The 14950-nt window shown below is 43.5% G+C and overlaps 1 protein-coding gene across 1 annotated transcript in view; it reads left to right on the top strand.

Moving 5' to 3' along the window:
* The window catches only part of LOC120838682 (solute carrier family 41 member 1), a 72039-nt gene that overhangs the window by 54275 nt on the left and 2814 nt on the right, over positions 1 to 14950 (top strand). The window contains exons 6-9 of the mRNA XM_040208705.3: positions 6636 to 6777; positions 7925 to 7998; positions 10818 to 10940; positions 12984 to 13138. Of these exons, the coding sequence (XP_040064639.3) occupies positions 6636 to 6777; positions 7925 to 7998; positions 10818 to 10940; positions 12984 to 13138 (494 nt within the window). The remainder of the gene's footprint in view (positions 1 to 6635; positions 6778 to 7924; positions 7999 to 10817; positions 10941 to 12983; positions 13139 to 14950) is intronic.

The raw sequence follows: 14950 nt of genomic DNA, 5'->3' as shown, positions 1-14950 counted from the left end.
TTTTGAAGAAGATACGCTCTTTTCAAATAACGAAATAACACAGGACAGAAGCATAGTTAAAATGAAGCATAGCTTTGCAAGCACACGGTACACGACAAAGTTTCAAACAGCAGCCCACTTCGCAGAAACAAAATGAAGTTGCTCACCGGCGTTTGCAGGAGTCGTCCATGCTGTCCTGAACTTACGGGCGTTGGCAAGACGCCGGTAGCTTCTCCCAGCTCTCAGTCATTGCTTGCTATTCTTGAACACGCTGTCCATAAGGAAGATATCTCAAATATCCGCTAAAACGTCTGTAACGTAAAAAAGGGAGACTCCCGAAGCCTATGGAACTCCAACGGCCATTCAAAGGCAGCCCAACGGAAGCTGATTGTAATAGCGATTGTCTTGCGCAGTCTTCAAGAGCCTCTTTTCCTTTTTTATTTTTTTTTAATGTTTTAGAACGATACTAAGCAAATATATTAGCAACAATAATGATGTAAAAAAAACTACAAAAAGTTAGTAAATCTTAGGTTTTACTTAAACTTTAGGTTGTTTCTTTTTTTGTGTGTAAAACCGAAACTAACTCAAGCAACGTTTCCTTTGTCATATTTGTTTGCGTGCGCGTGTGTGCGTGCATGCGCGTGTGTGTGTGCGCGCGCTTGTAAATGCGTCCGCGCGCATGCGTGTGTGCGTCTGTGCTTGTGCGTACGTGTGCGTCTGCGCGCGGGCATGCGTTTGCGCGTGTGCATACGTGTGTACGTATGTGAGCGCGCGTGTGTGTGTGTCTGCACGCCCGCAAGCGTTTGTTTGTGCGTTCTATTGAACTGCGCCAGCAAGAAGTACAATTGGATGTCCCTGGACATTGTTAAAAACAATACCTTATTAGTAATTATTATTGAAACATTGCCTTGAGTCTTTAGACTCAGGTCCATAGAATTTTCTATAATTGGGTAAAGAAAATGTATTGGTTCCCAGTCCTTAGACTGTGGATCATAGAATTGTCTATAGGCGGGAAAAGAAAATTGATTGTATCCCAGTCCTTAGACACAGGGCCCTAAACTTTTCTATAGCTGGCTGTAGCTGTTTTTATTAATTTCTAAGGCCGACCACACAGGGCTACAGGGAGTGATCGCCTGCCATTGAATTTTCCATAGACGACCATATACCATTTTTGTATGGGATGTCTCGGACTGGCTTATTATGAATTCTGCCTCTTTAAACAAAAGGTGAAGCAATATTGCGCGAATATAAGAAATATAGAAATAAGTTAAATGCAGATATTAAGAAAGCTCGTAAGTTTTATTATGGGTATAAATTCTCCTTAATCTATAATGATCCCCAAAAAATTTGGAATAGCCTGTGAAGCCTTATCACTCGGCCACATGATATACTACCTAACGAGCTATTAATTGATGGCGTTTTGTATTCTAATTCCTCAATGGCTAATAAATTTAACACACACTTCTTAAATTCCAAACCTTTTCCGCTGCATCCTCACCTGGTAGTAGTATTGATATTTACATGCCCTCGATTGGATCTGCAAGCTCAATTTTTCTTAGCCCTGTAACGAAGGAGGAGATAATTCATTTACTATTTACTTTAAAAAATAACACAGCAGCTGGAGCCGACGACCTAGAGGCTATAGACCTTTTCATTTTAGTAGTTGCCCCACCGGTGGATAGAGGGCGCTGATGCACACAGCGCCATTAGGTTGCTTCAATTTGGTTGGTTTCGGTTTCAATGTGAACGCGGCTATGTTGCTGTTTTACTTTCTTTTTGCGTAATTTTGTGATACTATTATTTTCCTTGTGGCACACAACCAATGAAACAGTGGTATACTGAGCCACTTTGAGGACGACGAGGTGTATTTTAGCCTAAATTGCGGGCTTTTTTATACCAACTCTTTTGATGTATCTGATTATGGTCGGTTGCGAAACGCCCCACTGATGTACAGGGAAGATTACCGGCCTCTACGGCCGTGTCAGATGACCACCAGTTTTCAGAAAAAGACACTAATGCAGACCCTAACACGTGAATTTTGAAGAAGCATATCAACAGCTTGATTAGCAATGAGCTGAATCAGCCAGAACAGATGAACTCGCGAGTTTACTACTCACTGTTTGCTTTTTGTGGGCACCCAACCTTCAGTGAACTTCGCAACCTAAAAACGTATCGTGTAATGACGCAGATAATTGATATAAACAAGTAGTATCCTCTCGGCCTTTTTTTTTTTTTTAATTCAGTACTAGAGCATGTTTTGACAGGCCGAGTAGGAAATTTCTTATATTATCAACCCTGCTAAAGTACTCATAAGCAGCATTTCGCGATATTGATCCTTGGAAATAAATTATTTTTATATGAACATTTGCTTACTCGAGGTGTGATATAAGTGACAGGCCCGTCCAATTAAATCTGGCATTTGTCTTCCGTAAAATTGGCTAAATAAAATTAAAGGCTGCAGGAGGAGAAATACCTCGGAAAGTTTGGCTGAATTCTAGCTTTAGGCAACACTTCAAAGACCTGTGTGAACAAATATTTATTTGTTTAAACAGATTCGCTTTGTAAATTTTGGCGTTGCGAGCCACAAAAAGTAAAGCTCTATTCGCCATCGACAATCCTGGACTAAGTGTGATGCAAACGGTTTCATTTTTTTTTTTCGGCGTTAAATATTGCGGATTTTAGATACTGGAAAAAAAATTAAAATAGCGTACGCAAAAAAAAAAAAAAAAAGCGTCGTCATTATTGCGCATATCCCGAACCCAAACCGCGTTTTGGATTAGCAGATAGAAACGACGTTATTTCTTTGTGCACGCTATTCCAAAACTCGCTACTGTTGTCGTGGCAGTTTCTTACGGGGGAAGTCCCAACAACTAAATATAATTAATAAATCACTTAAATGCATGACTGTCGAAATGGGAGCGAGCACAGTATACATTTTTCTTAAACTTCATAAGTAAACCGACCAATCGAACGACTACGTCGAAAAAAAAAAGATTGAGAACCTCATACACATATGCAGGTTTGCTATTATTATTATGAACAAACAAATCACCTGATGTTGACGTAGCAGTACTTCTAGCCTCAGCTAATATACAAGTCAAACGTTTGTTGTCTATCTCCTCCCCCGCGTTTCCTGCCATAATCAAAAGAAACTGTTTTCGATATATTATGAATACAAAGAACGATACTTTCAGGAAATACAGATAGTCTCCTTGCGCTGATTATTCTTGACGCCTTCCGATCCTAGATGCGCGATATAAATATACGTGTTTCTTACTGAGAATGTTCCGCCGCTATTAGTAAACAAACCTCAGTTGTCATAAGGACCTTTGAACCCTCGTGATGTCTTAGTCGTCAAGTAGACGTATCGGGCTACAGTTTTCGAAGTAAGGCAAGAAAGCACGGCGAAACGCGACGAAAAACACGATTACATTTGACCAATACCACGCATCCGCCAAGGTGCGGAGGGGAGAGCGGAGCAGCAACTTGAAGCAACCTAATGGCTGCCGCGTCACGTGATTTCAAGATGGCAGTGCCCATTCGGAGGAGGATGAAAAGGTCTATACCGATCAGAGCAGCATCTCATTTTCTAAGTCGTCCCCTGGCACATATTTGCAACACTTCAATACTGACTGACATATTTCCAGAAAAAATTAAACTAGCCCGAGTGTGTGTAATACATAAAGGGGGCCCACATAACAATATAAATAATTATAGAACAATTTCGGTGCTGCCTTTATTTTCTAACGTCCTAGAGCAAGTTGTAAATGTTCGACTTTCAAAATACTTGATAGAAAGGAAAATAATTGTAAAAGAACAATACGTTTTCCAGAAAAATAAGTCGACAGAAAAGGCATTGTTACTTATTAAGGATAAACTGATAAGTAGTTCTAAAAATCAACTATACACTTTAGGAATCTTCTGGGACTTTCGCAAAACTTTTTATTCAATTACACATTATTTTATTAAAGTTATCATATTATGGTATGAGGGGAATAACTTGGGATTTAATTCGCAGCTATTTATCTGACAAGTCACAATATATAAAAAAAAAAATTTGAATCAAAGCAAGAAAAAATAAGTTATGGCGTACCTCAAGGATCAGTTCTAAGGCAATTACTGTTCCTTATTTATATTAATGATATAATAAATATACCTAAACTCCAGACATTATACTTTACGCAGACGATACTAATGTGTTTTTTTACGGATAAAGATATAAGTGTAACCGAGGGTGCATCAAATGAGTGGATGCGCGAGCTTCAACTCTGGCTGAGCTCCAACCAACTAGAACTAAACATTAACAAAACAAAATACATTATTGTTAAACCTAGTCTTAAGCAACTAAGTAGTACTTTTAAAATAACTTTTAAAAACATGAAGCTGGAGCGGGTGACCTCCCTAAAATTTCTAGGCGTTTTCTTCAAAGAAACAATAAGCTGGACCCACCATATAAACCATGCCCGTTCTATAATACCTCGATCCACAGGCATCATATACAAACTAAAAGATCTCCTCCCTAGTTGGCAAAATTTCAGTTGTACTACAGTCTAATACAATCGCACCTACATTACTGCTTATTATTCTGGGGAACCACCACTATAACCAATCTAGATAGGTTACTAGGCATTCAGAAAAAAGCAGTTCGCTGTATCGCAAGTGCTCACTTCACCAATTATTCAGCTCCGTACTTCAAAAAATATAAAATTTTTGATATAAAAATGCTGTATACGCTAAAATTAGCCATGGAAATATATTATTACTACAACAATCAGCAAAATAGATTTTGTGAAACTTATCATACTAAGACAACCCAATATGATCTGCGGAATGACACTTACATAAAACCCAAAATACGGACAAACTATGTCTCACAAGCATTATCCTGCAAAATACCAGAAATCTTAAATGGACACCCCTGTGTGAATTAATGTCGAGAGTTGGGCTAGTTGGTATTCGTTGATCATAATGTAAAAAGAGCGCAAACGAGGGATCGGTGTGTGAGTGAGGCCTCAATAACGCTTTCACAAAAATAATTTGAATTTATGCGCGAGAGGGTGAAAGTTGGCCACGCGGTGATGTGATTGCGCTGATAGGGGAAGGGGCTGACACGTACATGTCTGAGTGAGAGTGCTGATTTGGGGGTCTTCCTGGTGTGCGTGTGTTTATCTTATTTTCTTCTTTTTCCTCTTTTCAAGTAATAAAGTTTCAGTTGCGAGTCAGCGCTTGTCGCGTCTGCGTGTTTCTTCTCCTTCGTCCGCGTTTGTTTGCGCTGTTTTTACATTATGACCCTTGTGTGGTTGAAATATTAAAATCTCCTACTTCATTACCTAGATTTGAAAATACCAACAAACATTACCTTTTGGACGCCTCTGAATAGTTCTGTATATGTGTATGAATTCATGTATATATGAATGGTATGTATTTTGTATTCTGTATTTGCATTTGTAGTTTTGTGAAAAGCGTCTAGCCCTACGCATCCGTTATATTTCTGTGTATTCAAGTTAAACTTGACTGTAAAACATGTTTCCCTGTTTAATGTGCATATGTTAATCACATTTTTATATGCTTGCAACCGGTTGGCATGTTTTTGTTATTACCATTTCCTTTTTTCTGCTGTCCGATGTATAAGGGTGGGGGGCATTGTAAGGTAAAGTCTGTTTACCCTTTGCCCACTCGCCCGTGACTCAAGAAGTCCAAATAAAGGTTATTATCTGTGTGACTTATTGTGCATGTCACCATATTATAAAATGAATATTTTACACAAGTTGACATGGTCATGTGACAGGTTCTAGCAGCATGTCATGAATATTTGTCAAACATTTTTACTATATTTTGATTTCTAGCTGTGTTGTCAGATATAAACTCGAGACTATCTGATTTTCTTACTGGACACTTCCATCAATAAATATTTGTAAAAAATGCTAGTATTGAGCATTTCTCCCTGGTTTCCGATTTCTGAGCATGGAGTGATTTGTAAGAAAATTAAATGGTGACCTCATATCTAAAGTTTTGTTTGCAAACATAAAAATTGTATGCAAAAGAGCCACATTATTATCAGCTATTTGCATGAATTACAACAGTCATTATAAAAAAACTAGACTGGTGACAACCGTTGCTTTTCAAGCAGAAATCTAACCTGTACATTATGGAGAGAGACATATATATAAGATTTACAAAACCATTTCATATTATTTATTTAGCACCCTTTTCCACACCTTCTTACACCCTTCACTAAATTGAGGGTGTAACACGAAACACCACCTCTTTCGGTAAAATTATGAGGGTGTATTACTAGATTTTAGGGTCTCAAAAGGGGTGTAACCGAGGCTGTGAGTTGCTACAACACCCCTTTTACACCCTTAAAGGTGTAAACTCTTTTACTGTGTAAGGTACAACCCTATACCGGCTGCACCACTATTTTGGGACAGTGAAGAGTGTTGTTCGCTTTCGAAAATGACATTTCGCGAGCCATGATCGTGCGCAGTTCCGCCGCGCCCGCTGAACAGGAGAATCGGGGGACCCTCACTAGAGCGCTTCCCGTTACCGCCGCGGGAGGGCGAGCAACGAGCTGGAGACGTGAATAGTGAAGGACAGCTCCAAAGATGTGTTCGAATTGAGTCTCGTCGTTATGAATTGCGCTTCGTCCAATTCAGATCCGTGGCTTTCGCTTCTGGTGTCCGGGCCGCTGCTGCTCCTGGTACCTCTGTGGGCGTACGTGGCGTACAAGAACCAAAACACCCGAGACGTGCTTTCCTCCGGATGGGTGCCCATAATCTGCGCCATGCTAATATCAAGGTAGGCTACTGACTTTTATTGAGTGATTTGAAGATACGCGCTAAGTCATTTATTAGGTTGCAATTCATTTGTCCAATATTAAAGAAAAAGAACTACTGTGACAACTCAAATTGTTGTGGGTGTTTCGTTCTAATGGAGCGCGGGTTTTGCTTAGTCATTTGTGACTTCACGAGAAAAGGTATTCAAATGCTATCTGCCGTTTAAAAAACCTTCAGTTAGCTTTTCTGTCGGAAAATGTTGTTTCATATATTTTGTTAAATTTTTAATTTCTTGGAAATAAATAAACGTAGCTATCGAGGTGTGTCGCTCTTGAAGTCATACTTAAACCACGTTAGAGAGGGGAGGAGGACACGTATCGGTGTCGTTCAGCGTTCTTTATGGTGGTACCATTTACAAATTGGAGTTTGGGCGGTGCGGTCCTAGTATAGGTTATGAAAATATATTTCTTTACGAAATTGTATCACCAATGTGTTTTTTGTTCCCCCGAGGATAACGTTTGTAATTGTGTCGCACTTGCAGTTACGAAAGACAAACTGTGGTAACAAATGCACACGATAAATACCACGTTGTACCAGGCGCGACATCCCATAGCTCCGCGGGCCAACCAGAAAAGACAGTAACAACGACGAGTTTTATCACATCAGCGCGTCAGACGCCCTGGTAGAGGAACATTTCCGCATCGCGGAGGAATAGTGGTGTGCGGTAATGAGCTTGTTAAAGGAGCTTCTTCTAGCGCAATCTTAATTTATATTTGAATATAGAGTAATCCAGGTTCCCTCTCTCCGCTTTCTTCATAAAACCGCATCCATGTGCGACGGCAAGAATGGTGTTCTTGTCGGTGGTAGTTGGATTGCGCCAAAATTTGAGTTCACAAGATATTTTAGCCTATGCAATGTTCACTCATGGCGAGTTGCACATTTTAGAGTTTATTTTCTCGTCCTTTTTACTAATTTTTTTTTCTTTCAAAAAGCGAATTTAAGTTATGTTTAATATATAGCTCGAAGGACAGGCAATGGAGACGGAGACGGGACTAGCGCTATATGCGTTCATTATGCTACACCATCTAGCTCACTTTAATGTTTTATAGAAGTTTCGCGTCTCTGTCGTATTGCATGAAGCACAATGATTTTTGTTTGTTTTTTCGCAGCTTGAGCGGGAACATTTTGGATGTCGCCATCAAAAAGTTCACAAGCATGGCAGCTTTCCAGCCGCTCATGAACGGTACAAACATTCTCCTTCCTGTCCTTGTCTATAATTCAAATATGTTCATGTTGATACCACGCTTCCGCTACAGCATTAAGCATGCGGTTTTTTGCCCTTTCCGTTTCTTGTGTCGCAATTTCTCTCATTCAATGCCCCTTCTCCCAGAAAGTGTTTCATTTTCTTTTTAGTAGCGAAAAGTCCGATGATCCTTGCTCACACTTCCTGAATAGCAAGGCCGTGGTGCTGAATTTCCGACGTCCCCGACAGGAGGCCGACGCGGGTCGCTGATTGGACACGAGGGCTGCACCAGCGTTCGGCTGGCACTCGGGTCCAATCAGTGAGAACCCAAGTCCCAACCGAATGTTGGCGCAGCACTCGTGTCAGATATGCGCCCCGCGGCGACCCCCGGTAGGTGATGTAGAAGTTTTACTACAGCAGCCAGGCTATGTAGACAGTAGGTGTTGAGAGCCTGAAAGCACGCAGAGCCTTGCCATAATTTCCTCATCTTTTTTTTTTTTTTTTTTTTGCTCGTTGGGAGCGGCAAAACACGCGATGCGAAAGTGTGGATAAAGAATATCATGCGCGTTTTCACACAGCCAGTTTTGCGCCTGCTGAATGGTAGCTTTAGCGCACCTCCCAAACGCTTCATATATTTGTTTTTATTTGCTGATTGAATAGTTTTTGATGACGCTCAGCAAGTTTCTAATTGCAACCATATTTTTGTTTTATTATTGAAGAAAATAATTAACACATTTAGTTAATTCTTTCAATCACTGTGACACTTAGCCCCCTTGTGCGTCCCCGTGGCCGTATAACTATAACCTACACGGGTTATAGTTATGCGGTGTAGCTTTTACAGATTTTCTAAAACAAATTAGTAAAATCTAAAAAACACCCTTTGTATCCTTGAAGAGACACCTGAGGCCTAATCTCTTAATCTAGACGTCGGGAGCAAGGGACGGGGACCTCGTCGCCCGCTCCGATTGGTCGACGGCGCGACGCTGTCCAATCGCAGCAGGCGGCTCCTGGGTCCCGCCGTGTAGATTAGGGGCCCTAAGTCAATTTCAAGTGTGTAGCCGACGTTTGATCTCTACTATAGTTGCATCTTTCTGGCGCTACTAGTGCAGTTCTGCGGCGGACACAGGTTCTGCAATGTCAAGATTTAATGAAACACGCCACATAAATGTAGGCCCGGTGTCGAGTCTCACTAGTGATGAAAAACAGATTAAAAATGAAAGCCGTTTACAATTAATTCCCTGTAACGCCGGTTAGAGCGCAGCTCTTGAAGAGGAGGATGGAAGCGTACTGAGCGATAGGTGACTCCCTGAGGTCACATGACTTCACGGGGGGGGGGGGGGTTCGTGTGACGTCAGAAGGGGCACATGACTTCGGGAGAGGGGGGTCACGTGACCTCAGGTGGTCACGTGGCGTCAGGGGGGTAACGTGACCTCAAGGAGTCACGTGGCCTCAGGCGGTCACGTGACCTCAGGGGGTCACGTGGCCTGAGGGGGGTCACGTGACCTCGCGGTTATGCTGACGGCGACGCCGCTCAAGGGAAACGGGCCCCTAAAAGCTGCGCTCTAAAACGGCTGCGTGACACGCTAGTTGTGGAGGTGAGTATATGTACAGTGTGGAAGCAATTTTGGCTAACGCTCATGCTCTTTTCGCGGCTCTGAGAAGGGCTTCGGTCGTGCGTATAGTCATAGAGAAACCTGGATTCACATTCTGGCGCGCGTCCTCTGCTGCCACAGAATGTTCCACAACAGTGACTTGAAGTTTCTTCGCAGCAGAGTGGTTATTTTTGCCGAATAACTAGCATAATCAAGAATAACATCTGTTTCCTGACAAATATTGTTATTGACAAATTGCGACACTCGGAAACTATTGGAAACCAAAAAGTGCCAATGTGGGACACGGATACGGGAGACAGATTTAGAGTGCTCGACTGCGTTCCGTTCCAGTCCTGCACAGCGTTTCCGGTTCAGTCGGTTGCCTCTAAGTTGAATATACCTACCTTTTGGGCTAAAATTCTGTGTATTTTTAGATAAGAACTTAACCAGTGTTTTCTGTGAATCTTGACAAATGTAACTTAAAAAAATAGGCATCTTTAAAAAAAACAGCAATGAAGTAACAAAATAGGCACGGCGAGATTAGAAAAAACAAAAAAATATATTCTAGTAGCACATTGCAAATTGTCATGCGTATCATCAAAATCTTACTGCTGAGTGTGCTCCTATACCTTGCCGAGTTACCTCTAAGGTTATGAACTTACGATATACCATACGTTAGAGATGCGACATATTTTTTCCCGAAGCTTACATGATTACCGCCGCAATATACGGCGAGAAACTGAAGGAGAGAAGGAGATGAGAGCGCGCGGAGACGTCAGACTGCCAAGCCCTGATTGTAATGATTAGTGGGTCGACGCCGAAGCTAGCTGCCTTTGTCTCCACGGCCCTTGACAAATACGTTCGAATAGAGGCAACAAACGACACCACAGGAGCCAAGCAGTCGCCCGAATGTCGCGATCCCGGCGATTGTTCGCAGAAGTTGCCGTAAAAAGTGACAGCGAACACGAGTGTTGTTGTCGTCGCACCCTCCCAACTCTTGGTCTCCGAAGCATTCGTAGACTGTCAAGCTTGAGAGCGACCTGCAGCTGGACAGGCGTCTGCCGAACGTATACCTTCGTCGCTGTTTCTCCGCCAAGGTCAAGACACAGTTCTGACGTAGTCAGGCGGAAATCGAGAGACCATGCAGTTTTGAGGGTGCGGCCAGTCGGAGATGTGTTACGAGGCACCGTAGTAGAAAGCCTCGAAGATTCGATTGTCTCGCTTCAGGTGTGGGCGGCAACCTGGCAGCCGTGCATGCCAGCCGTATGTCAACGTTGCTGCACCGGCAGAAGTCGGTCGAGGTGGAGGTGCCGAACGGAGGCTCCTCCGTCAGTCTCTCTGACGGTACGGGTGAGTTGAGGAATTCTCACCGTCGTTATGAAGAATGCACTTCTTTTTTACAGCCGGGCATATAACAAAGAAAAAGGGGCGGATATCTTTTTACGGGTAGTTTCTAGCTATTCTTCGACACCTAAAGCCGCTGTAAACACAAAAGTAACGAGATTCCCCATGGCCCATCCTCTCTCCCCCTGGCGTCACAACACCATTTCTGAGCGAACGCACCGACGAAGAGGAGCACTTTAAACGCGACGAATCGCGTTATTTTTATGTATACGGGGGTGGTATGTTCACCTACTTCGGCAGGGGTATGTGTAGACACTACCATCATAGAAAACGGTGTTATAGTTTTTTCTTTCTTTTTAGAATATACCTTTTTTTTTTGGGGGGGGGGGGGGGAGGCGAGAAGGGAAGAGTAAGTAAGCACGGCGTCTTATATGTTCACACGCCCCTGTGGCGCGAGTACAATTATTCGTAATTAATTTTATTTGTAATTTGACCTCTACGTGGGTAACCTTCTTTTTAAACCAATGTCTTCGCACCTCCTCTACGAATTTTGGCATGAAACAGCAGCATACCAGTTACGTGCAATGTACAACGGAAACGTGTACACTCGTAAGGAGAGCCAAGACAGAAGCTGCACACGTTGTTGACGTTGTTTGATAGGCAACCCATCTCTGCTTCTGGGACTTAGCGGAATGTCCGTTTCACATTAAGTTCGAGCGCAGCTTTCGATACGACCCGATAAAGCCAACCAATGACAATAATAACCATAAATCAGTCAAGCAGCTCCAAACTCAACCGGTCAAACCAATCCCGCAAAGTAAATACGTCGTGATCCTGTGTTGTCTTTTTTTTTTCTTTGTGCGTGATTAATTTATCCGGTGGAAACAATCATACAAAAATAACCAGCGCCTTTGCGATGCACTTTTGGTACTGCGTGCTTCACTCGATCAGACTGTAGCGACGGTTACGCTCGGACTTAGTGTGAAACAGAGTTTGGCTCAGGGCGGTGAGCAGGAGGCGCCTCGGTCGGCTGCTAGTCAGCGCGGCTGGTGGCCGAGATGGGCAACTTTGGGAAGGCTTAACCGCCGAAAGATTGGACTCGAGCTCTGTGTCAGAGGTCGGCAGGGCACTCGGACATTCGACCTCGAGATCGGGTTCAGTGATTGCGGCTGGGGGCCGTCTCAGAGTTTCAAAAATCGCGCACAGGATGGCGCCACCTGTCGAACCAAACTTTATTGCCCGGGGGGGGGGGGGGGGGGGGGGGGGTAGAGTGTGTACCGCGTTTTACTTCGCAGAGCATAGACGTCCACGTCATCTGATCTTTCGCATGAAACAAAAGTCCCCAGACGCTTTGTGTACAGTGAACCTTTTTCTGAGAATTGTTCTACGCGTGCACGAACTCACTGGAGGCAGCTGGGAAGCAGCTCTAGCGAACATCTTTGCTAATTGTATGAGAACCATCCCGATTTTAGTGCCCTTAGCGGGGCGTTACGAGAGACTTCGTACGTCGCGAGCGTCATGATGCATTTCTATGGACGGGTGATCGAGTGGCAAGCGACCGAGACCTCCGCTTCTTCCGCGCGTCATGCGATGAGTGACGCTGAATAGGTTATTTATGGGAAAAGAGACATTTTTTTATGTCAAGTGACCAGTTGCGTAGGGAGAAAAGCAGGGCGAACCCGTCGAGCCTGCGAGAGAGCGTCCGCGTGCACACCTCTTTTCAGAAATGTCACCTAAGAAAGACAGTCCCTAAAGTACTTCAAACTTGTTTGTCCCCAGAGCTGGTCACGAGACTGCCTCCACAAGGCAGTTGAGAGTTGAAACTCATCTGCTATGTACCGATTTTATTAAAAATGTTAATTAATTTAGAATATTCTATGTCATTTAAAGGCCTCGGCCAGGTACATTATTCTCATCATGCACCGATTCGCCCAAATACACACCCTGGTGCAGGCACATACCAGACCACCACAGTAACTTTGCATTCGTGTTTGTACGCTTTACTTTCAATATGCAACCCGTTAACTATCCTTTACGCTTGTTTTGCAGTTGGCGAAACTAGTAGTCGCAGTGGATATGTGCTGGTTGCGCTGGTAGTGCCCGGTCACCTGGTATTCATGAACCTCGTATCGCTCGCCAAGAATGGCACCCTGATCACCAACGTAGTCTTCATCACGCTCTTCTGCATGGCCGCTCTCTTTCAGGTATAGATTCATTGTGTTGCAAAAAGACTCCAGTACTATCTTCACTCTGTCAATCTTTGTTCGAGTATATTGTGCTCGACTTTCCGAAGTCGCAATTGAAGGTCAAGCTTCTCATTTCGAAACAGTCATCGTGTAACTAACATTCGACAACAACCCTGTGAAACTTATTCGTTGCAGTGTTGCGCCTCTGTTGAAAAGAGTGAAAGAGATAGCCGTATACAAAACACTTCATTGGGGAATACATCTTATACCCGTGCCACACGGGCAACCGAATGCCCTTTACAACGAATCACATTTGTGTGATCGGCGAATCAGCTCGCAATCTGTCGCGCGTGGAATGCGCCACGCCCGGAGTGTCGCGCACTGATTGGCCGTCCGCCCAAATGTCATTCGTTGTAAATGGCATTCGAGTTGCCCGTGTCGCACGGGTATTACTCCGCGAAAATCTAGTGGCCTTGGCGCCGACAGCTTTTGTCTGGTTGGAACGGATGGACACGTGCAGCCTCGTTTTTTTTTTCTTCCGAATAGGTCTCAGGTAGCGCGCCAGAGAGACACCTAGAGGCCCGTTAACACACTCGCGTTTGACTTCAACCGACATTGACACAACTGGCGTTTAAGCGTCTTATCCCGACTTACGACCAGTTGCGCTGCTGCGGCGCCGGTAGTGAGCCGTAATGAAAGGTTGAAAAACTTGTTTTTTGCCTCTCCGGAAGGAGTGCAGTGTGTGAACAGGCCTTTACGTTTGCTGACGACCGAGTTCTTGTAATTTCTTACGAAGAGAAAAGAAACTGGCATGCCGGCGTTATCTATGAGGTGACCCCCGAACTGCACTTCGCTAGAGGGAAGGGTTTGCTGTATTTGCGAGATCGAATGTAGACGTAATATTTATGAGAAATAATCGTTTATAACATTGTCAAAAAAAAAACACTCTTAGAAGCCAAGAAAGAAGAAAGAAGGCGCAAAAAAAATTAAGAAATATACGAAAATCCAATTTGTTCCACGAATCCCCGCTAGATGGCGCCATTGTATTCTCTCTTCGTAAGAATTTTTAAGATGTTCTAAGGTCTTAGCCGTAAGCAGTCGCGAGTGAGTGAACCAGCCCTAACTCCTGCACAAGCTTGGCAATCTTCGGGGATCTTTTGGTCCAAGGCGTTAGTTAGTGCCAGAGTTTTCTTTGCCGCTTCTCTGGTTTTCCCTCTGGCTCACCACATAATCGCCAAAGTGCCTCACTTGAGCCAAAGATGCCACAAATGAACCTAAGAACCAGCAGTGAGGCCTAAATCCGGCACTTATTTGGCAGTTTAGGACCATATTTGCCGCATGAAAACCGAACACCCAAAAGTGAACAATAACTATGTTACGTGTTTAGTAATTTAGTCCCAAAGATGCCAGACGACAGCCAAACTACCCCCCGGGGGAGCATAACGTTGGCAGTTGTTCGGCGAATTAGGTTCAAGATACCAGACTCTATACTTCGTTTCAGCTTCCATCCGAGCGCAGCCAAGGGCTGAGGGACGGTTCGCCACTTCGAGAAGAGCATTCCTACGCACCACAAAGTAGTCCGCAAAAGTAATAATTTTATAAATAACCGTTTTGTACCTAAACATTGCACAATATTCCAGATTTATATTGCAGAGAATGATTTGTAACTCAAAGGATTAAATATCTGAAGTTTATGTTTTTATTAATATATGTAAATGCATGTGGTTTGGTGAAAACACACACATCCTCTGGCAACACGGCTGCAGCGCTCGGTTTTCTGCGTGATTTCGTTCCCGTAACGGCCGAATCATGTGCTTCGCTGCTTTCCCC

This window comes from Ixodes scapularis, unplaced genomic scaffold (genome assembly GCF_016920785.2).
Source record: "Ixodes scapularis isolate PalLabHiFi unplaced genomic scaffold, ASM1692078v2 PGA_scaffold2__306_contigs__length_199485367, whole genome shotgun sequence".
Classification (NCBI taxonomy): domain Eukaryota; kingdom Metazoa; phylum Arthropoda; class Arachnida; order Ixodida; family Ixodidae; genus Ixodes; species Ixodes scapularis.
This window is presented reverse-complemented; position numbering and strand designations above follow the sequence as displayed.